The sequence below is a fragment of the Chaetodon trifascialis genome, chromosome 13 (genome assembly GCF_039877785.1).
Source record: "Chaetodon trifascialis isolate fChaTrf1 chromosome 13, fChaTrf1.hap1, whole genome shotgun sequence".
Classification (NCBI taxonomy): domain Eukaryota; kingdom Metazoa; phylum Chordata; class Actinopteri; order Chaetodontiformes; family Chaetodontidae; genus Chaetodon; species Chaetodon trifascialis.
Window position 1 is genome coordinate 11,320,325 of NC_092068.1, and position 24,203 is coordinate 11,344,527.

The 24,203-nt window shown below is 43.5% G+C and overlaps 2 protein-coding genes across 3 annotated transcripts in view; one reads left to right on the forward strand and one right to left on the reverse strand.

Annotated features, from left to right (window-relative positions):
- slc29a3 (solute carrier family 29 member 3) overlaps nucleotides 1-24,203 on the forward strand; it is a 79,870-nt gene that overhangs the window by 32,553 nt on the left and 23,114 nt on the right. The window lies entirely within an intron of this gene.
- micu1 (mitochondrial calcium uptake 1) overlaps nucleotides 692-24,203 on the reverse strand; it is a 31,154-nt gene continuing 7,642 nt past the window's right edge. Inside the window, exons 4-14 of one of the 2 annotated variants that reach the window (XM_070977093.1) lie at nucleotides 22,973-23,135; nucleotides 20,209-20,252; nucleotides 17,100-17,111; nucleotides 16,457-16,459; nucleotides 9,291-9,408; nucleotides 7,859-7,941; nucleotides 7,296-7,496; nucleotides 5,300-5,437; nucleotides 3,643-3,751; nucleotides 1,757-1,846; nucleotides 692-1,588 (exon numbers count right to left, since the gene is read on the reverse strand). In XM_070977093.1, the coding sequence (XP_070833194.1) occupies nucleotides 1,425-1,588; nucleotides 1,757-1,846; nucleotides 3,643-3,751; nucleotides 5,300-5,437; nucleotides 7,296-7,496; nucleotides 7,859-7,941; nucleotides 9,291-9,408; nucleotides 16,457-16,459; nucleotides 17,100-17,111; nucleotides 20,209-20,252; nucleotides 22,973-23,135 (1,125 nt within the window). In that variant the 3' untranslated portion in view covers nucleotides 692-1,424. The remainder of the gene's footprint in view (nucleotides 1,589-1,756; nucleotides 1,847-3,642; nucleotides 3,752-5,299; nucleotides 5,438-7,295; nucleotides 7,497-7,858; nucleotides 7,942-9,290; nucleotides 9,409-16,456; nucleotides 16,460-17,099; nucleotides 17,112-20,208; nucleotides 20,253-22,972; nucleotides 23,136-24,203) is intronic. The other variant, XM_070977092.1, reaches the window with a different exon arrangement.

Below are 24,203 nucleotides of genomic sequence, written 5' to 3' on the forward strand. Positions count from 1 at the left end.
TGTTTTAAATCACTGTACATTGCTTTTCTTTGGTTTTTGGACTGATGGTTGGATATAAAAAGGAATGCATTTTTCACGATTACAATTAACAAACCATTTAAAACGACATTTGAATAGTGTAGAAAAATGCATTCATGAAACAAGCTTGTTTTTCCTCTCTGTGTTCTGGAGATGGATGGTTTTCACACATTTTTAAATTATTTTGGGTTGCATGTGATTGTTAATGCCAGACTTAAGGTCTGGAAAGAACACGGCTGAGGAATACTGATGAGAGGCCCTGAAACCTAATCTCCTGCCTTGCAATCACTCCAGAGTACCACTTCGGTCTGTCAGTCACAGTGTGTGCACGAGAGCAAGCCAATGAATGTGTACGAAGGGGCAGCAGATGCCGAGCACTGGCCATCCTGTCCATTTCAATTAGACAAAACTGCTGACTGCTCTTCCACACACACATTACCATCTTTTTCTTCCTCTGGCACACACTCAGAGGCCCTGCATACAATCAGCTTTGCACTTTTGCCAAAAAATGTTAGACCCCATTCCATTACACATGACAAATGACTTCTCTGGTGGCCCTTGATTTGTCTCGCTAGTGCCCCGCTGTGCCAAGGAGCAAAAATGAAAACACGACGGGTCAACAATCCCATTTACAAGTCAAACAGAACACAGTCGCTCACAGAGCTCCATCAGCTTACATTATTCAAAACATCTTTAATAGAGCATTTCTTTGAACATATATAAAGTGTTTCAGTGAGCAATAATTAGGATACACACTTTGAACAGTACATTGCAGAGCAAGACAAGCATCATTGGTCTTTTCTGGACACAGAATGTTCGGAGTGAAGACGCAGCTCGCTAGCAGACTGAATGAAGAGATGCTAACAAGATTGCAGACTTCTGCTCGCTGCCCGACCAAAGAAATAACTAAGAGTCTGTTGTCGCTATAGAACAGACATACCGCGGCATTTACACAGCTGGAGGTCAAATAAAATCTATTCCACATCTTGTCTTGTCTTTTGGAGTACAACGTGTTTAATATGAATACAAAAGTGTTGTTTTTAGCGTTTGACCGCGGGTCACACACTCACCTGCTGGCACTGCATTCCTCTGTTGAATATGGCAAAAATAAACATACAAACTTTGCATATTTGAAGATACACAAATATCCATGATGTCTTGCACAGGCAAACTAGCAAAGCCTTTCAGGACACACGGCGCTGCGTCAGCATGCTTCAGTCACTATATTGATAGTTTAAACTGCAGCGACATGCCTTAATGATTGATGATGCCCCTCAGCACTGCAGTCCTAATGACTCTGTTGCATTAATTGTCTATTTAAATTCTCGCCATCTGTTGAAGGAGAGTGTCTTTGATGCTCCTGGTGTTGTTGCTTTATTCACATGCCACCTTTTCTCTCCTGCTCTCTATTGTGTCTTTGGTGTGGCAAAGTCCCATGCAGTATCCTGGGCACACTTCCACATGGCGCGCACCAGCCGAGTGAAGCCCATGTCCTTGGGTTTCTCCAGCCCACGCATCAGCCGCTGCTTCATAATGGCTATGAACTCTTTATTACTCAGCTCGCCGTTCCCTGAGGAAGACAGACAGACAGAGGGAGGGAGAGGAGAGGGGAGAGAGGGGCGATGGACAGGGGGAAAGATGATGAAATAATAGAGGAAGAGTAAGTAAGAGCAGGAGAAGGCTTGTGTTTATTGATGATTTCCAGAGAAGAGCGATGACAAGCCAGCCAGGTACTTACCGTCACAGTCGAACAGAGCGAACACCACGTCGCACACGTGATCCGACAGCTCCACTTTGGCCACGGTGCGGGCCACCTGCTTCATGGTAGCTGAGAGACAGAGGGAGGGAAGCACAGATAGAGAGATTCACCATGTGTGGGACAGAGTAATAGAGGTGCGAATTACACAAGCCAGCTCATAAATGGCCCATGTGGAGGACATTGTGTGCGAGCCAAACTGCTCGCGATCAATAGCAGACAGGGCTCCCGTTCACCGGGGAGACTCTTATCTGATGAACATAAGAAAGAGAAAGAAGGGGCTGAGGGGCCGAGGCTGAGGACATCCAGCTGACAATGAGACTGGCTGAGAGGTATGAGAAAAAAATTCGAAGGCAGGAGGGGATGGAGGTGTAGAGACTAAGAGAAAAGGAGTGGGACTGAGGAGAGGACAAAAAAGAAAAATGAACAACAAGACTGACTGATTATCAGACTTCAAAGGGCAAACAAGTGGAGTAGCAAAGCGAAACAGACGAGTAGGAGACAGAGGAGAGGGCTGGGATGAAAAGAACAATGTCTGACCAAATGTTGCTGCAAATGGCAAAACAAAACAAAACAAAACAAAACAGCTGAATCACTCCACCAAGAATCTCATTAGCGGCCCTCTTGCCTACCTTTAAGAAAGACTGTGCGGTTCCAGATCGCACACGCACATATGAGAAAGTGTACTAAAAGGGTATGAAAACATCAGACTTGAGAGTGAGATGAGAGAGACGTAAAAGAGAAACCAAGATGGAAAAGACAAGGAAGAAATATGAGAGCTCCTTTAGGTTTGAAGAGTAGGGAGACGAGTTCACTGTGACAACGCACATAATTTGTCAGCTCTCTACGAACACACAGCAGCCTGATGTTTCAAAACCCCTCCACAGCACACACATACAAGGCTTGTTAGACAGTTGGCGTAGACATGCAGCTGAAACCATTTGCTGGAAACAAGCACCTAAGGGTCGACCTTACGCTCCCTTGAAGCAGCTGCTGTTTCATCAGTGAGTCAGAACTAATGGATGTGCTGACAGATAACATATGGAGGCCTACTGAAGGGCTGAATCTCTGCCATAAATAAAGAAAACATTGACTCATCAAGCAATTGCCATACTATAAAAGCTACAGGTCCTCACTGCCTGTGCCGCTCTCACATTCAATTGACTTTCATTGTTAGGGTCAGACAGGCAGATGAATCCGGTAAAAAAAAAAAAGAAGTGAATGTTGACGAAGATAAATGACATCATACTAATTTAATGACTGATTGGACACTCAGTAATTTGTCTTGTTGAATAACCGTTCTTCAGGGGTGAGAATGCAGGGTCAACCACACTCCACTATCTGTCTGATATCATAATCCTTAACGTTTCATCAACCCAATTTATGACACCCGTTCTGAGCTGCATTTTTTCCGCAGTGGGCATTCACTGCATTTACATTCAGTTCAGTGTTTTCTCTCTGAACATGTTTTATTCAGTTACTGCTAAGGCAAATGGAGCGTCCGACTGCAGCTGCTTCACATTAAAGCGTTCAACTGGCTAAACAGCAGGTGGCTTTTATTGTAAAGAAAACCTTTCAATTCCAATTCTAACGTCTTGATTTAGGGTACTTTGTGTTGGTTAAACTCTACAGTCACTGAAATATGTGTATAGATGGATGGATGGTTCTTGGATTTTAAGCATGAGGGAAGAGGCAGCAGATAAATGGATGGATGGCCAAAAGCCTAGCAAAAAGAGATGAGGGAAGCGCATCTGGCTGGCTGAGTGTTCACAGCTCCGAGAAGACAAAAGTGACAAGAGTTAAGTCTTAAGGGGAGTAATTAGGAGGAAAGAGAGAATGTGAGAAGAAAAGGGCAAACGTGGGTGTACCTTTGTCTATGGAGGCTCCAGCCATGTGGTAGAAGCTCAGGGCTGTGTCAACGTCATTCACGTTCTTCAGGAAAGTGAAGAAATTCTCCACCTCCTCAAATGTGATGCCCTGCACAAGACAGGAAAATACACATACGCGGCCACACACATTCACACACAAACACAAAGAGTCTGGGTGAGAAAGCCAGTGACAAATCAGGAGCAAATCATTCCTGCAGTTTCACCTGAGCCATTGGAGCACCGCAATCCTGTAAAAAATCGACCACATATTGTCATGACAAGAGCTGCGACTACACAATGACACTTTGGAAGTAGCTCAGCAGTGTGACACAAAGTGGGCAGAAGCGGTCGACACACATGGGTGCACGGGAAGGAGAACAGACGGCCTAAGACACACGTGCACATGTACACATATCAACAAACGCAGAGACACACAGCTGCCTCGCTGCTGATGAGCTCATTTGCAAAGAAAAGTGAGCAGCTGGTCTTAGGCTGTAAATAACACTTTTCGCATTTACATTACAGGTTATGCCAATGCTGAGAGACAGAGGGCAGGATGGGAAAAGAGAGGGTAAACAGTAAAAGAGGGAAAGAGAATGAGAGAGAGACGCTTACTGCAGTTCAATTCCTTTGAGGAAAACAAAAACTCTGGCAGCACCCAGCCTCATTTCTTTTTCCTCCTGCCTGGGAGGAACAGCAGCGTCCTGCTTTCAGCTTCTTTTCTCGGATAGTCACTGCATTTAACCATCAAACTTGCCTGATCATAGTTCAGTCTGGCATCTGCTGTGCTTTAATATACACCAACAAGCTATTATGTGACGCATACTTTAAAAAAAAAAAAAGAAGAAAAAAAGAAAATGGAGGTATTTTGCTGCGACACCTCTGGGGTTAGAATATGCATGGGTGTAACTTCAATCAATTGACTGATGGGGCTCATTACACTGAGACAGAACCAGCACGGAAGCAAGGTTCAATGGAAATAGGAAAGGAATAGGTATATACTGAAGTTGGCTTCAAGCCCTCTGCATCTTGAATATTTTTCCATTCTTCCTCCGTTTGGTCTGTCCCAGTGGAGAAATTTGACTTGCGTAAGTCATGTGGTGGTTGGTGAAAGACTAACAAGGCGAAGGAGAGTCAGAACTCTTTTTTTTGTAGGAAATCTTGCAATGGAGTTGTACAAACTGAGGTAAACTACACTGAAGGAGTTGTTGATTGATTCGAGAGCCAATGAGGAGGACAAAGCCTGAAACAATCACAGACTACGAAGCTGTTTATTAAAAGGCTCAAAGAGAGAGGACTAATTACGCCCTGTAGCTGAGCACTGGCTGCTCTGTATTTGATCACTACAAACAGAGATAGCGGATGGTAGCGAGAGTGAGTGTTGGTCAGGTGGGTAACATCAGCCTTCGAATGTGCTATCTTCTCCCGGTGATGTATTATCTCTCATCCCGTCTCTCACACACTCAATGTCCCGGCACACGCCGTCAGCACTTTTCCCTCAGGCACAAGCCGTCTGTCATGCGTCCTTCCATGTAGGCCAATTAGTTAAAAGACTCACATCACCATATCAAGCATCACACATGACCACAGAGCACCCATCACTTATCTCAGAGCTGTAGGAAAGCGGGGATAAGAACACAGACAGAGAGAGATCTACCTGTGCATCCTTAAACATCTTCTTCAGGCCCTTCTGCATCTGCTTGAGTTTACGAGACTGGACGCCACTATAGGCCAGCAGCATGCCCCCAAACTGTCTCTCACTGATTCTGCCGTTCACAGGATCGTTCCTCTCAAACTGGAGGGGGGAAGGGGGAGAGAAACATGATGAAGATTGAATGCTATGCAGAGGGACAAACAAATTAATAGGAGGAGGGGGGCATGTTGAGATGGGAAACAGTAAATACTTGCATCAGGCTCCAAGTTGAATCATGCTTGGAGCTGGCATTGGTGACATTAAATCTGCATGTTTTTTTTTTTACTACAATGTCCCACTGGAGCATGGCTTAACAGCAGTGGGCCTTGGCTGTGTCAGGTCAATCCAGTCAATTTATGTCTGAGACTGTCCCAACAGCCACACGGCTCCCCTCCCTTCTTCCTCTCTGAACGTACCGACCTCTCAAAATGTTAATTTGTTCCACTTGCGAGAGGCAGCTCATGACTAGGCCAAAACACGCCTGGAGTGAATATTTCAGGGGTGACCTTACCACTCAATGCACCTACAGAGGATCTTCCTTTTGTGAGATGAAGTCACTTTGAACCTGCAATAACTGATTTTTTCGGCAATTGTAGGCGGCAGAAACAAGCTGTGAACACAAAACTGACATTATTGCATCTCTTCACTTGATATGGCGAACTGGTGTTTCTGGACACCTGACGAGCGTAAATCCAATATTCACTCTCTTTGAGCTCTGTTTTAGGTCTCCACCAACTCCTGAGGGAAATATCGGGCTCTTTAGTGCTCCACTGTGCTCACCAGCGAGTCGCTAACTGTGTCTGTCTGCTGTTTGGTGCTGAGCAGGGAGGGCACAGTGGGTTTTTTTGCTGAAAACAGCTGTCTGTAGCTACTAAAAACAGCCCTATGAGACGGTGAGAGCAAACCAAAACAGTAAATTTGTGGTCTGGGCAGCTAAACTATAAAGCTCAGTAAAGCTGTGACATTGTTGTTACATGATCATTTTTTACATCTGTCTAAAGATATCGATTATTTGGTTATTCTGACATTTCTGTCATTATGCTTGGACATACAGGCTTAATAATAAAATTGTCCATCCCTGTGTTTTGAAAATGGTATAACCTGTATATTATGCTCTGAACCCAGACTGTAATTCCACCTTTTCTGGGGAATTCATGAGCAAGTGGTACAGTAAGAGTTACAAAAACAAGAATAAGAGAAGTAAGTGAGAAAAGGAGTTTGGTACTGCTGATAAAACAGCTCCAGTTGGTGACATATAGCCCAGGGTGAGCTGCAACCTCAGCAGATAAAGAGAGGAGTGCGGGCCGGCATGTGACAGTAACACTTGGGGAACTGGATTACCAATGTTAGTGTCAGCCGTGTCTGTGCTGCGATGATTTCCCTCTCTTCATTGTGGTATCATTAAGACCTGACAGACAGCGCTTTCTTTCTGGCAAATGCTCCAACTTGAGTCCTGTTCTTGGAGCTTCAGATGATGGCACTTCATTAGGCTTCCGTGTATCAGTTTGGCACCACCCACGCTGATTAAATAGATTAGAAAAACCATATGCTCAACTACACTGATGAGTTGCTGTTACTGTGGAGGTAGGGGAGGGGCTCTGGTGGCACTCTGAAGAGACAGACGATGGCTTTTATACTTCACTGTCACAGTTTTGAGAGAGTGACACTGACCGGCGCTGACAGACAATCAACGCAGCACATTTGTCATCTCCTGCCCTTGTTTTCCGTTGTATTGTGAATAAAGCTCACCTGTCACTGTCTCCTTGCGTCTCCCCTGGCTCTTGAACATTTTTTGGTTTATTTGTTTGTTTGTTTACAGGGGGACTAATTTACCTCCCCTGTGTTGAGAAGCTGTCAATTTGCCTGTGTGGGTGCAGAGGAGGCTAATATTTCAGATTTCAGCAAAGCTGTAACATTCAAGATGAATAACCTCCACTCATTCCCCTTCCTTTTCCATTACCTCTAGTTTGAGCACATCATGCTGCAGCTTCCTCTGAAACTCAAGAAAGCTGCCGATGGTGAGTTTTCCCTTCAGGTCTTCTCCAAAGAAGTAGGTGGTGAGAGCAGAGCTGCAGCCGGCTGTCTTCAGGGTGTTTCCTGTGGTGGAGCGGTCGCGGTGTCGCATGCCCATACTGGTCTGTGAACGAATGATGCTCTGGACCTGAAGATGAGGATGGTCAACCAGGATGAGGGTGTAGAAGTCATTAAAAGTGTCAGAGAAACTGTTTTAAAAAAAGTTTAAAACTACTCACAATAAAAAAAATTATCAGGTTTGTGGAAGATTAACTTGATATAAAATACAAACAAATTTACTTGGTTGCTTCATTTTACAAAGCAATCAAATCTATCGATCTAAATAATACTATACATGTAATGAACCCTATCAGATGGAGTGCAGAGCACAGCACTTCAGATAATAAAGCACAGTATAAAAAAAGTGTGGGCTGGCTCTTTTGACCTTGTGTCTCCTCTAATCTGTTGATTTTGTGTCTGTTTGTGAGTGACTGCTGATCACAGCCTCACCTGGTCAAACTCCTCCAGATCCACCTCTCCATCACCGTTCAGGTCAAACATCTTGAAGGCGATCTCAAAGTTCCTCTGGGGAGCTGGACACAAAAAGTCAAATTCAGAAATCAATACAACACAATATTAAAACAACGTCAATGTCACACTGGATTTACCCAAACAACAGTTTAGGAGTTCAATACTGACTCAGACATTACACACAAACTGCAGCAGCCTTCATCTTACTCCCCAGTGGTGCAACATGGGGTGATAAAGAAACTCTTTTTGGAGTCAAATTGCCATCAGACTGCACAATGATTGCTACATGACTGCTGGAACTGATGACAGAACTTTTTTAAACAATGTCATTTGTCAAAAAAAATAACCTGTCAAAAAAGATTTAACTAGTTAGAACCAATCGTAATTGTGCATCATGCGACAGCTTTTCCTCAAAAGGGAGAATTAGAAACAACAGATGGTGAACGCAAGCGAACTGGTCCCCAAAAAAACCCCACTGCTGCAGTTTGGCAGCATGTCAGACACAGACGAAGATCCCCTTCTCTGATGGGAATCAATCGCCAGCCGCGTAGCACTCATGTGGAGGATGGCCCTTAAGTACTTGCATACATTTCATGTTGCTACTACATTTACACCTTAGATAGCACTTAAGAATTAATTTACGTCATCATATTTAAGGTTCTGTTACATTTTCACATATTTCTATTCTTTGTGGTTTTGTGGGACTGTGCACACAGCCGTATAATTTACAGAGCCAAAAAATATTGCGACACAACATTATATAATCTCTTTGTTAAATTCTTTTCATTTTTTACAACAGTGCAACAGCATAACCATTTGCTGCTTTAACAGTCCAACTCCTTCAAAGGAAATATTAAAGATTAATCTTGTCTTCTCTTAAGTCTGAGGATTCAGACTGTACAAAAGCAGTATGTACCACCAGGAGTCCTGCAAGGCAAAATACGTCCTCCTCCTTTTGGTGGCTGTGTTAAATGGATTGAAACCAACCATAAGGCACCCTGCCCTGTCTGCTTAAAAATGACTTGTCCTTGAAAACGTCCCCAGAGGCTTTCTCCATATGAACGGATTATAATAAATGTTGGAGCTAAGCTGGGGGATAAAAGTTTACTCGAGGAAGGAGTCAAAGCTTCAATTTCATTACCATGATCTTTGACACATTCAGAAAGGAGGCGTTAATGTGAAATTGACTTCCTGTGTCCACCACCAGTTCCAGGAGCAGCTTAAACAAACTGATTCTGTGAAACACAACATCTCCAAGCCAGCTAGCTTGGTACATTATTAACAAAGCTGGACATCATCCAGTCAGCTTCATAGCCTGGCTAACAGTATCAAGTTGTAACATTTATGTCCTTTTCATGTTCATGTTAAGGATGAGGAACAGGATGTCTGTACACTTTGACAATATACTTACTGGACAGCACAGTGGTGAGGAAGATGTAGTCAGAGAAGGAGATGAGGCCACATTCTCCCAGTGTGTAAAATATGCTGTCCTCATCTGCAAACTTCTCCCTCTCCTGGGCGATCTTCTGCTCATCCCAAAAGAAAAGGGAGAAGTTAAATTAAAACATTTCACATGATTCAGCATGAGCCCTATAGCTTTTACAGCTGCCCCAGGTGTGGCTTTGTGTGTGAGAAAACAAGTGTGTGTGTGTGTGTGTGTGTGTGTGTGTGTGTGTGTGTGTGTGTGTATGTGTCTGAGGGTGAAGCTCATTCAGAGACTGGCTGTGCTCAAACACAGAAACCTACACACACAGACACATACACACAAACGCACATTAAAAGTAGCCCTGGTGCATAAGGATGACAATGGAAAGATGTCTCATCACAATAACAGTCATGCAGACAGACATGCTGCATACACATGGAGCCGTACAGGCAGGTGAGGATGGTGGTAGTGATGAACAATTAGTCTGTGGTCAGTTCGAGTGCAAAACACGTTATCCACCAGAGGCTGTACTCACAGTGTGACACACAAAGAGAGGGAAAACATCACGAGAGACTGTAGCACAAACACACACTATTGATGAACCACATCTGTAATACACCTCAAATGTATTAATCATTAAAAACAGACTTTAACTGTCTCTTTCACACACACAGACACACATTTAACTGACGTTTTCACCTGTTAGCATGTGTATATTCGCAGCATTGCATGAAAGTGAGACTTAACCACATGCACACTATACAGTCAGCGATAGAGACTTGAAAGACAGTGTCCCGCTGGTAGGACGCTCCATCAAACAGAGTGGACAGACGGACAGAGCATGCCTTTAGGGGTGGGGAGGGTGGGGGGTACTGGGCCACGCTGAGCCCACGTGGAGTTACCTCCGTCTGTAAGAGGTCCAATTCAGAGGAGGAGGAAGGATGAGAAACAACCGTTAGAGAACAGTGTGGCCCCTGCTGTCTTTAGCAGGGCCTTGGACAACAAAGACAAGCATGTGAATTCACATTGTCACACGCACACACATATACACACACAAAAAACATTTTGCTCAAAACAAGATAATTGGGGGACACCACTCAAATTAAGGATTCAAATATGTCTTGCCTTCCCTGCAGTCTGTAATTACCTTTCAGCACGCATGAACAATGTCTGCCAAAATTAGAAGGAGTCAAGGAAAGAGTGATTTCCCCAAAATACAAAATGATGCAGCTCCACCAAAAAGGCTGTCATAGCAATCATTTATATTATATTTAGATTTAGATCTTTCCTGTTAGTCGTCCTATTATTGTAATTGGAGCTGTATGCTGAGTGCATGCTGCATATGAAAGCTAGTCCATTGTTGTCTATCGAAAAGGACAAAGACTTAAACTCTGAAAAAACACATATCTGAAGACTGAAATTTAGTGGCATCCCCCTTCATAGCATAAGATGACCAAATTCTTTCAAATTCTTTCCCCATACACCAACTCCCTCCTCATGAGATACAGACTGTATAATGGCTGCTAAAGACAACTGTTATAACCTCATAAAACACACCACTCGCCCCAATTCTGGACTGTTAAATGTCAGTGATGCAAATATAGGCAATAGTGGTTTCTACTGTAACATTTATTATTGACAATATCTTCATTTACAGTAGGAGAGAAGGGAGTGGGAGAGAGAGGAGGAGGTGAGAGAGTTATTTCTGGAGCAGTGCTAAAAGGTTGGGAAACAGAGAGATACCAAAAAGGCAAAAATTTTACTCTTGGTGCAATAACAGTTGAGGGCATTCAAGTGTTTGAGAGAGATTAGAGAAAGGGACAGGTATGAACATAGAGGAAGAGTAAAAAGAGAACGTGACAGTGGCTGAGAGTAAAAGAGGTTGGTACTGGTCCCTGAGTTTTGGACGATGACGCTCAGCCCTCTGGGGCCTGAGGTGAGCCAGAGTCCTGATGCCAGTCCAAAAAACACAAAGTGCGTATTTCAATGGGCAGGCACGCACTCATGCCCACACAGACTGCTACACAAATACACACATGAGAGGCATAAACACATTGGGCCTCATTATGATGATCAGAACGGAGGCACAGAGCACATTATGCATATTAACTCACTTTTTACAGCGTCCTGACTCAAGGACAAAAATGCCCCCACAAAAAAAGCCAACATGACACTGAAGTCCAAATATAGTGGCTGAAGAGTGGAAGCAGATGCATGTTTGGCTGATGAAAGAAGAGACCTGAGAGTGTGCACAGGCACACTAACCAATAAACAGACTGACACGGAGCCTTGAGTCTCTTCTGATGCTCCCTGTGTCCCAGGCAGAAGAGAACAAAATTCTCTTTTGGGATCCACCGACTTCACTGCTGAGCCGACAATACAGCTTTCACTCGCTCACATACACAACGTGCTATCCCACTGTACATCTCTCCAACAGATGTATGATGTAACACTGTGCACTCTCTCTAGCAGACACAGAGGTATGGCAAGTGTGTATATCAAGCTGCACTGTGGGTTTAATCTCGGCTTTTGGGCTTTCTTCAAAGGAGCTTGTGGCTCTGCTGTAAGATCGTGTGCTATCATCATCCTCCATCTTTACGGTACCGGTGAAAACCTCAGCATCACACTGAAGCTGTGCCATATTGGGTGCGCCAGCAACAAGCCAGTCAACAGTAAGAAAATACATGTGAAATTCAGATAAATGGTAAAAACATTTTAACTTCAAGAGGCACCTACTAGGTCACTTAATTCCCCTGACAGAATTAGGCTCTGTGTCTCATCAGTTTTGTCCTTCATCAGTTTTGATTCATCGACCCAAAGGACATTACACCAATAAAACATGCTGCTGCAATCACTAAAAATGACCTGACTACGTTGGAGCCGGTATTTAACTCTCATCGTAGATTTTTCCCACAGCACTGATCTTCAAATGACTGTAATCCTAATTGCTGCAGCAGTCAATTTAATTAACAGCTAAAGCCTGCTCTGTCAGCAGGCATGTCTGTCGATCAGTGTCAGCTTCGTAGCGGCTTGTTTGCATGTGAGCATGATTTCCTTTTAAATTTCTCCCCTGAGCCCGCTCATGTGTTCATAGATGTATGTGCGCGTCAGCTACGCAGCGGCAAAGTCCAGGGGCTGCGTCCAGATGACGGGCTGAACAAACCAACTAGCCTGTGAGCTGAGGCAGAAACGCAGTGCTGACAGAGCTGCCGGCTGGACGGCCCTGGCGGCGGGGCAGTCAAACGCACTGCTGTCATATACACACACAGGCGGGGTTAAGGGTTTGGTCCGGGCTAATCTCTCCAGAGCACCCGGGTACAGAGCAGCCCTGATAGCTGCCCTGGCCAAATTTCAACTAGCCCAAGCTTAAAGAGTCCAACAAATGAGACTCATGTAAGTCAAGCACAGCCAGAGGCGCGCATGCAAATGGGGCTGAAGCTCTTTCTGCTCATTTGACATGAGCCGCTGAGAAACACTTTCTAGGCACACAATGGAAAAGCGACATACTTAAAAACTTGGAATGCATAAGTAGGTCTTCAGGATTCTCACATTTCATCGTTAAAACCCTAAACTGACACGTTATATGCTTGTAGCGACACATTATACATATGCCTAGCTTCTATAACTACTGTAACGCTGAGTGAAGAAAATTCTCAACAAACGATGAACGCTTTAACAAATGATCTCCATTTGTTACTTTCTTTTAATTCCAAACAAATATAGGATATAAACAAGTTTAAACGATCAAATCAACCACATGGCAGTGTTGCTCTGATGGGTTCAATTATATCACAGCTGTGCTGATGAGGAGGCACACATTTCTGACATCTCGCATTATCATGTCGTAATGAAAGAAAACAGGCAGCTGGTAAAGCGACTGCGATGACACAAAATTCGACAAACTATAGTGTAATCCTCAGACGTGAACATTTGGATACTCCAAATATGTCATGTGCCACCCATTCATTTTCTGCTAGTGTCGGCGTTATTTATGCTGCTCCAGCAGCACTTTGTGTGGCCATACACTTGGCTTAAGAGCTGATGGCAGTTTAGATTGGCCCTCTGCAATACCACTGCACTGACTGTAGTGCTTTGTTACTGATTAGATCTGTGACCCTGTCCAACACTGCAGCTGCAGACGCCCGATAACAAGAGTGAGGAAAATTGATTGATTGATTGATGATGAAAGACGTGGATAAATGCCGCATAGTCTGTGTTAAAGCTTTAAAACATTAATCATCAGACTAAAGACAAAATGACTTTTTTCATGTGACTCTGTTGTCTACGCGGTCTCCACTGAGGGTCACGACAACGATCTGAATTTATGGGTCTGGGACGCGACCTGCTGCTGACTATGAAATGCTCAAGCTGTGAAGAGAGGAAATCTGTGCCCACTTCTTTTGTCAGTGCGTTCATGTTTGGTGTGTGTGCGCGCTTGAGTGATGCCTGTCCCCGAGCGACCGCTCATCTTTTGTACACGTGAGTCTCAATGGAACTTGGTGTACTAGAGAGCTACACCAGTGGGGCTATGCTGATTTTTTTTTTTTTTTTCCCCAAAAAGAGAGATGTACAGTGTGACAGATGGGGTGGGGTGGGGGGGGTCCAAGATGAATGCATTAAAAATGGATCAGTACCTTTATGCCGCTTTGTGTGGTGGGGTAGCTCTGGGGGCTGATGTCACTTTGGCAGGCACAATGAAAGACGTGACTTTCGTGGGAAAGAGAATTGCGGATGACCTGCTTGAGGCGTAAAGTCAGCTCGCGTCTGAGCCTGACATTTCTCAATGGTGGCTCAAAGCTGTCACGGTGCAAGTGCACCTGTGCTGCTACACATACAAGTAGGGCACCGTCTCCATCCAAGTCCCACAGAAAATCACACACACTGCTTGATTCTATGTGAGGTGCAGGGTTTGTACAGCTCTGTGAGAGTAAAATTCAAACACTTTTTAAGCACTTTAAGGTACCTGAGCCAAACATGTACAGACTCTCAAAGCCTTCATCATGAAATCTAAATTGTTACTATTGCCTATTTTGACACCAGGAGACAAACAAATATGACAGGATTTTTTCATCTGAAATATTTAAAAATGTATGGGTCGCATGAGTGATTGTGTCGATGAAACACCGGATTCTGTTGAAAATTTAGTATTTTTCAAGGAGTACATTCAAATTCAAGCATATTTCTAACCTTGAAAACATAACAGTTAAAATGAAGCAGTCAAGACTTTGTAGGAACTCTGTAGGTACACCACAGAAAACATACACACATACCCAAAGTCCATCCCAGACCACCAGAGAGGCAGAGATGTATCATATCCTTGTTTATGATGATGCCTTGGAACCAAAGCACCACAGTCTGTAGGTGAGCAAGCGGGCGGGTGCGGGTGGAGAGAACTCTAACATATTGGCTTTCCACCTCTAGTCCCAGGGGTAAACGCAGAGCAGGTGCACCGTTAATAACTCCTAATTATTCTGGGAGCACAATCAGAATAATGGATCCTGATGTGGAACGCTCAATCAACAAATTTTTGCACTGAGGAATAGCAGCTGTCTCACAAGAGGAGAGACGGCACCGAATTAGCTGACCAGGTGTACAAGCAACCCAACCTCTGCTACTGTCCATCAGGAGGGGAGATAGAGAAAGATTAAGTGTGTGTGAGCTTCTATAGAGACGAACACTGACAGAGAGGGCAAAGAAAGTGTGTCAGAATTGAAGACGGTGGGAGAAGAGAGGAACAGGGCAGTGACAGTCCAAACAGCAGCCCCTGGGAGCTTCCTGTGAAATCAGAAAGAGTGAACATGACAACAGAGGCTTGTTTTCTCCCCACTCCCTCTGAGTGACAGGTGTACGCTCTCAGTCGCAGCAGGTCACATGGCAGACGTTGTAGCTTTACATACAGAGAGGGCCACAGCATGGAGGAACAGTTTGGAGACATTTTAGATGCACAGAGAAAGTCCTGTCTTCAGTGACTCTAAACCATGCTCTACAGAAATCATGCAGCACTGACATCCGGACAATCCAGAGGATGGATTTGTGAAGGTTATCAAGCACATCAACACAGCCTAGCTAACAGAGCCGTTTTCTGGGACCAAAACCACCCTGTGATGCCACCATGCGCAGAGAGGGGGCGCCACCACCAGCTACTTTCTCTGTGAGACACAAGCAGTAGAGCAGTGCATGCTGGGGAGAAAGGCTAGAGTGCCAAAGCATGTGGAAAGCTGGAGCTGATATTTCTTAGAAGAGATGAAAGGATGAGGAGAAAAGGTTTATAAAGCAAGACAGAGGGAGCGCAGGGGAACAGCACTGCTATGATTTGGCATTGACCAAGACAAGTTCCTTATGAGTGACTCATTTCAGATGATCTTTGCATCTCAGCTTTGTAAGACTTGACATTCTCCTTAAAGTTTGACTGTAAATGTGCATGAACTTTACTTTGAGGTACTGACTAGTAAAGTAAAATAAATTCTGTAGCAGTGCTGCAGCGTTTACTAATCCCTGTACAGGCAAAATATTAAGTCCTCACTTTCAATAATTCAGCAGGGAGGGCACGGCAAGCAGCTGTCTCAAGCTATACAAAGGGCACTGGGGCAGTCTCCAACACAACGTCTGATAATATTACAGTGTATGACTGCATATTTTATACAAGTGCACACAATGGGTTGTGTGCCTGCTTCGGTTTTGGACACTCCCTGTCATTAGAGGGTGTGCAGGTTGTTACCTGCCTTTACTGCGCTTGGCTTATCTCCACGTCATCCTGACTGACGGAGGCATTCAGACCTGCTTACAGACCAGATCATTTAGTCGATAAAGCTCATAGGTCAGGGCCCATTTAGCACATTTACCAACATAAATGTGTACATCAGAACATTTGAATGACAAAAGGTTTCTCCCATATACTCTGGTGAAACATTTTGGAGCATCGCTGGAAACTTGGAGCACGTAAATGCTAAAATGAACAAACTCAAACACATTTATGAAGTGACAGAAGCCACTTAAGAGTCCTGGTATATGAAATTAACAAATAAAGCAGAGGTGAAGAACGCCACACCAGCAAGATGGGTGCCGTTTCCTCGACCAAATCTGTTATTTTCCATATTGGGACATCTCAGAGCGTAACTATTGTGCTTATACCACGGCCACTTACCATCAACCATCTTTAAAGTTTGTTTAAAAATGGCTGACAATCAAATAGACCTTGGTTAGCAATATAAATACAGGTAGCTTATCTGTAGTTTTAATGTACTTTGGCACTGTGGTTAAATTACTGACCAGCCAACCAGTTCTTTCTGTGGCCATGATATAATCTGCCTCATTGTACAAGAAAATACAACGGTGGTGTTTTGTTCTACTTCCTTGCTCATACTGTTTGACTTCCCCCATCAGGCTGTGTGTAATACCTACAGCACATATATACACGGTGAGAGAAAAGCCAGATGTAAATTCAACATTTTATCGTCAGTTTACTGATTTCTGGTTAGAAAATATACACTTTAACGCCACAGTTAGCTGATGTCCTATCGACTGCAGTCGTAAACTGAGCTGAGTCTGGTTCTGTCACACTTGCTGAAGCCGAGATGTGGCAAATACAGAAAAAGGACTTAGTAAGCTGTTCCCCTGGACTAACAGCAGTGAATAGCCATATTACAACAGGGAAGTGAGTATTTGAAAGATTATAACAGAGACATAAGAGGAAGAAGAGGAAAAAGTAGAAATGAGAGGGAGGGAGTAGATAGTGACTACAAAGTGCAGTTTTTCATTCAGGTGCACACATGCTGCTCGGCACACACCCCATACCTGCCAGAAGTCCTGCAGAGAGGGAGGGGCAGATCGGGAAGGAGATGAGGAGGGAGGGAGACAGAAGAAGAGAGGAGGAGGAGGACGAGGAGGGACGGGGAGTATGTGGGTTGACAATGGGATTCAGTAGATGGAATGATTGGGGGGAGGAGACAGACAAAAGTAGGGATTTTGGGAGACGGGGCGTTGAGGACGATGGTTATTCACGAGGAGGAGAAAAGAGAGAAAATGGAGGAATTACTTGTTACGTGAATGAGAGACGACGGCTGTTCAGAGCACGAGAGAATCATCAACAGCTAACAATGACAACGTCAGGTCACATCAACATAAGATTACAGCAGCTGAAAGCATGTCCACATGACTCGGGTGGGAGGAGAGAACACAGAGATGGAGTAAAACAACAGCAGAGAAATTTCCAGTGAAACAATCAGCTGAACAAATACAAGCAATCTCATTTAAAGACTTCTGAAATACCCATGTTCCTCTGGACAGGAAAATAAAAAGAAAACAAACAGGGTGAGCCAATATGAACGACAGCTGTTAAACAATCATATGGGGCATGTAATGTGTACATACAGACTGAACCTGGAACAAATTAGTGTCAGCAGGAGGGGGTGGGGGAAGGGGGGTATAAGTCAGAAGTTTATAACACCAACATTTGTAAGCACTTGAAGCGGCCAAACAGTACGTATGTGACCAATCTCTTGGTCGGCTTGGCTATTTCGATGGGAAATAACACACAGAGGCATTTTAAGAGAGCTCTGTTGTTATTTTCACACAATACTGTAATCCTCTGAGCCACCAGCCTTAGCCTTCATCACAGTTTACCAACCATCCTCCAGCTGAAATACTTCCTCCATCAACTTCCTGATTTACACTCTACAGATACTGCGCCGCTGTACAGGCCTTGACCATTTCATCTAGGAATAATTCAATGCACATTTGAGTTTCATGTGAACTAGATTTCATGGCTTCTTGGCAGGAAACAGCATTGGTTTATTTCTCCTAACAACTAGCTATGGGCGCCTATTAAGCCAATGAGGAGGAGGCACGTGTCTCAGGGTTGGGCAGACCCAAGGAGGGAGGGGAGCACTCAAGCCATTCTGGCCATGGCAGGAAAATCTCAGGGGACAACCAAAGCTAAATAGAGCATCAGAGAAACCACGTGTCCTGAGATTTGCCTGGCAAATAAAGGAAACACGAGCCCTGGAGATAGGGACCCTATTTACATAAGCAGACAAGGGCCATAAATGAAGAGTGCTCCGTTTCGATTTTAGGCCGCCACAGAATTTCACATTTAATCTTGATTAATGTATAGCCCAAGCTCTTTGGTTAATGTGCTTTTGAAATACGAGTGAAATACTGGGGACTCTCACATAACATAAGGCTGAGCTGCAGAAGGCAGTAAAAGATGGAGTCGTGAGAAAGACTTCTCCCTTTATCCTCACTCGGTTGGTGTGGCTCGTCTGACTACAACATGGAGATGGGGGACAGACATACTCCTCATCATACATACAAGCCTGGAGGCTGATGGGCTTTTGTAATGAGGTTAGAAACCTCTATCACCACAATGATGATTAGCGAATACTGAATGAATGAGGATGGTTGGTTACTGGGTGTGAGAGGTGGTCCCTGGTATCAGAGAGAGGGCAGTAATGGTCACAAATCAATATCAAGGAATGCAGTAATGAAAATAATGATGCTGGTGATTGATATTGATGGCCTTTATGTTCCTGACTGTGGACACAGAAATGGTGGCATTTAAGGCACAGAGACCAGCTCCTTTTAAAGTCAATATGTCTGTGTGTGCTGGGGGGCTGGCCTGTTCTAAGTTCACCTATCATTGTCTTTAAATAGGTCATTATGCACCAGACAGGCCCACTTTGTACAAGTCCCTCGTAATGATGAAGTGTGGAGCTGCTCTGTTAAAGAGGAAGGCTTTTCTGATCTGGGTTTGACTAGCTGGATGCTTTGAGATCGAAGGCAGGTAGTTAAGGGAAAAACAACAGACTTCTTTAGTATCACAGAAACCTTTTTCTGAGCTCCAATAATATTTGGAAAGCAGGATATTCTCGTCACCTGCTCTTATTTCCTTTACTATGATTGATGGTTGAGAAAGGGACAGCAAAGCAAAGACATAAGCAAATAAAAACATAGTATACAAGGTATGATTTGTGAAAAACAAAACAAAATATTATATGAATATCAAAATATTCATTGTGGATGGTCAGTGTCATTCACATTTTTTTCTCCTATAAAACCTGCACCTGGAATGGAAACATCAGTGAGACAGCAGCTTGTGCATATTTAGCCAAATATCAACAGAAATAGGTAAAATACACCTACACACAGCAAAGTGGACCCAGAAACGCCAGCTAACAATCTCATGGCTGTCTTATTTGGATTTTTTTCTAACAATTTCTACACTCTTTGCAAACAGAACATGATGATGTTTTCCATTTTCTCCACTATGTCTTTCCATATTTTGATAAAATGCTGTAACCCCGCTGCCCCTGATGAGCATTTGTTTATTTCTGTGACACTGAGTTATCACCTTAGTTTATACATCATTCCAGTTCTATTTATCCAGTTTTGTCAATATCATTTCAGCACGGAAGATGAGATGAATGCGGCAGTTCATCTCTTTATATTGCATTTCAGAGAAGGATTTCATTCGTCATAAAATACCACATTCAATATGACCGGGGTTCAGCACTGAATGCACTGAATTAAGACCACACTTTTCAAGGCCTCACTCGTAATCTGCTCTGGTCATGCATATTCAAATCCAAGCAATGAACAGAAACTGTTACTGTAATCTTCTAGTGCAGATGTCATTTTTTCTGTATGAAAATAGGATGAGGATATTTAAGTGTGAGAGGATAGATTTCTGATATAAATAAAAATAAATCTAAATAAAATAAGCTCTTAGAGTTTCAGAACACGGCTCTCTGGAGAAATGCAACATTCAGTGAGTTTACAGTATATTTATGAAATCCATCAACATTAACATTTCTAAGAGAGAATTAAAGGAAAAACCTGCTGCTGACCTCAATGTTTGCTAAGTTCACCCTGCATCCTCTTTACCACAAAGGTGCCCACTTCTTACCTTCCCATCATAGCGCTTCACAATGAACTGATCCAGACCCAGATCTGAAAATGAGAGAGAGAAAATAAGCAGACGTACAGTTTAGGAGACAAATATTATGACAAACGAGATGTGAGGCAGACTGGTTACACAGCGGGGGCATCAAGATTTATGCCCATCATGAAGCAGTGCAAATGTATTTACTTGGTGTCATTACTGTATCTGTGGTAATGACTGACACATGCGTAAGATTAATTTAGTCATTAATGATCCATTTCCATTTTGCATATTCTTTAAAGTACACAATCCTCAGCACTCAGCTTCGACTCCTCTGATCATCAGTTCCACAGTTACATATTTTATGTATCTTGAAGTGTTTGAGTTCATCTGAAATCAACACCACGATATCATGCTACCACAATGAATGACTTCAATGAAGCGCACGCAGATGAGCAGTCTTCATTGTGCTCTGGTCTTTTGTCCTGTCAGTCTTACTGTAGGTTTATTTCTATCATGTCTTTGTATGCAAAAGGCATCAATTCATATTGCAACAGAGTACGATTCAACTCCCAGCAAAGATGATATGAAATGTGATTTTCTCCACTTTTTACAAAACCTAATCGAATATACTTATAATATATACTACATAAAATGGCAATGTTGCTTCCAAACTAATGTAATTCAAACAAATAAACCCTCGTGTGAGGCAGTACTTCTCATCAGTTAAATGAAGCAAAGAAATATCTCAAGAGTCAGGCAGGCTTTCAATATCACCATGAAAGACTAGTAGCACACTGACCTACTGAAACGGTCTCAAATCAGATTAACTATGAGGGCGACAGCTGGGTATGATCTCATTAAACTGAACAATAATTAAGTGAACATCGTATCTTAACATTGTTCTGTATGAAGGCGTCCTCATCAGCATTACAGATCACCTCTGCCAACAGCCGACCACCTTCCTCTGCTTAGTCATTAATATTCTAACTTCAGGTCAGTTACCAAAATCACCAGAGATTCCCGACTGAGGGGATGATCCCTGAGTTTCCGCCCACACTTCCAGGTCTGTCCCATTTAAGGCCATTTCAAATGCACCTGAAAAGCACAGCCTTGTTTTAAATCTGAAAGGACACAACTGCTTTACCCAGAAGGCCTTACTATTCCACAATCTATGTTTTTAATGGACAACAATTTAGTCTTAAATTTCACATTTTTAACTTAAGTTAATAAGGACCAGACACTGGACTGACAGATTTGGAGAAGCTATGTGTACCCTGTCCTTCTGTGCATCTGGCCTCTGAACCGGGACGCAGTTGTTCTATCCATCAATGTGTGTATGCATTTTCAGACCCTGTCAAAACAGAAAATTCAAAACAAAACAGGGGCCAAAACTAACTTATACATTTTTTATGAGATCCATGGGTTATTCATCATCAATGGGCAGGAAAATCTGCAGAGCATTAAAACAACTTCACCAGAGAGTCTGCTGTTTGACCTCACTTGGGTTGGTGGCTTTGAGAGGAGCCTCAAATGGCTGCCTATGATGTGAACTGCAGTTTCTCTTGGACTTTTTTCATCTGCTTTGCTGAAACTTCTCTTGTCCAACAGATCTCAGCTCATCATTACTTTAAATCCAGTTTGGAAGGGCTGAAGACAAGATAAAAAATGGAGGAACTATGCAATTGTCAAGAAGGAGGAGAGGTACCGGGTCTAAGAAAGGAAGGCCAATGGGGGCCAAGCTAGGCCAAGTCTTGGTTAACAGATGAAAGTGCTGAGGTGAGCAGGAGAGGAAGTGCAGACGTGACAGGCCCAGCTAAGTCCTTATTAAGTGTTAACAGCAGGCTTGGCTCCTTTACTGTGGACGAATGCACAGAATGTAATAGTACTCAGACGCTGAGTATTCAACCACAAGTGTTTGTTGGAGGTGAACATACCACCATACGACAAAATGTCACACAAAGTGTACTTTAGTGTTGAATAACCAGACGACAGTGACAGATAAAGACAAGAGTGGTGCTGAAACATGTCTATGCCAAGTTAAGCTCCCTGCCATCCCACCCCTCCCATGGCTGAAGATCAAATATCTCTCACTGGCTCCATGCGTGACGCCTGAGATCTGCTCTGGTTTGAACTCGTTAATTGATACAACTGCTGTGCTGTGATTCACTCAACTCAGTGTGATCGGACAGCCCTGTCATTCCCACTCCCTCCCCACCTCGCTTCATACTTGTGAACATGGTCATTGAGATCGTTGTACCAGGAACTGTCGTAAGTCCTGAACCATCCCTGTAGCGGTATAGGGGGCTGTGCTGGGTAATGCTCTACCAGGAAACATCTCACCCTGGATAGTGATGACCATAAACTACTTGCATGCAAGTATTACGCAATTACCATTATTATTAGTAGTAGTAGTACTTTGAATGACTCTTAAAGGGATGAAAAAAAGAAGGGCTTTTGGTTGAACTAACACTTTATTATAATCTCACACAATATTCTGTCCTATATATTTATAATAAGGCTAATACTGCAAAATTCAATATATTTTATGACACTAATACAGCAGAATTCAATACAGTAGATTAGCAAAAGTACATTGTATGATAGCTGTCAATTTCCATACCACAGTGACTGGAAACTGGCATACATTTACTTGAGTCTCCAGAACCAGACCCAATAAATAAAGAAAAAGGGAATGAAAATCACAGAAAACAACTGGAGACTGCCAGTGGGGGTGAAGAAGTCACTGATGAAGTAAAGGTGGTAGGAGGAAAGGGAAGAGACTCACTCTCAGGCTGCTTCTCGTTCGGTGTGATGGAGCGTATGAAGTCCTGGGGCGTCATGTAGACCTCGGCATCTCCATGCTCGCCGATGACCTTCAGTGTGGCAAAGTAGCGGAAAATCTTGTCTGGAGTGGAGTATGCTCTTATCCTGTTCTCATACTCCATCACCTGCCAACCATACAGGAAACACCAATTAATGACACAACTTCTCACACATTAGGCACGAGCACCACTCAACTCAAATCAAAATCAAAGACCCAGCAGTATTCCAGTCCTGAGAGGTAAATAATCTGAGGGAGAGTTAAGAGTGTGGAGAGGGTGAAGGACTGACTAGAATAAAGAAGTAAGCGGCGGCAGGAAAACAGGATGTGAGTCCTGATGGGGAGGTGTGTTAACCTCCTGGCTACCACAACGACCACATAATCAAAACAGGAAATAGTGTTTTTCAGGATCAGTCTGAAGAGCAACTGCAACACTCTCACAGCCACACAAAGCTGGATGTCAGCATGGCACCGCTGACATGCCAAAGGCCAACGCTTTGGCAAAGACTAACAACAAAAAACTCATCTATTCAGCTCTGATAAACACATTAGCCACATCAATGTTTGCCTTGACACTGCCATCTGCATTTCAACAGAGAGTTTCAAACAGAAATTGACAGAGCGGTGTCTGTTTGGGAGCTGTGCTCAGCTGTAATCCACACAGGCGGTTATTTCATGTGACGCTGAGCGACTGTAAACAAGCTCCCTGCAGAAAAAGCTTAAACTTTTTGACGCCATTATCTACTTTAAATTGATAACATAAAGAGTGAGAAAGAAACACGGACTTTGATCAAACCAGATCGTCTTGATCCTGTAGCTATGATTACGTGCTTCCATGTTGGTTCTCCCTCTTTAGCAGACCATATTGGTCTTTAGGGAAATCACCGGGAGCATGTCCCCCAGAAGAGGCAACCATCAGCGTATGGATGAGAGGTTATAGGACAGTCGTGTGGAAATGCTGGAGAGCCTGAGTGATGGAAAGCCCTGGGTGCTTTGCGCTGTCATCTCTCTCTGGCTTTCATCTCCTCAGATTTACAGGCTACTGATCTCAGCGTCACCAACACTGATGGAGAGTCAAGCCTGTTCTTTTGAGCTTCCAGCCATTTATGCTTTCTCTTTCCATAACAAAAAAATGCACATACACAAGCCGTGGGGTAAAATTCAAGTCACACCAACTGTTTACTCATTTTTTCCC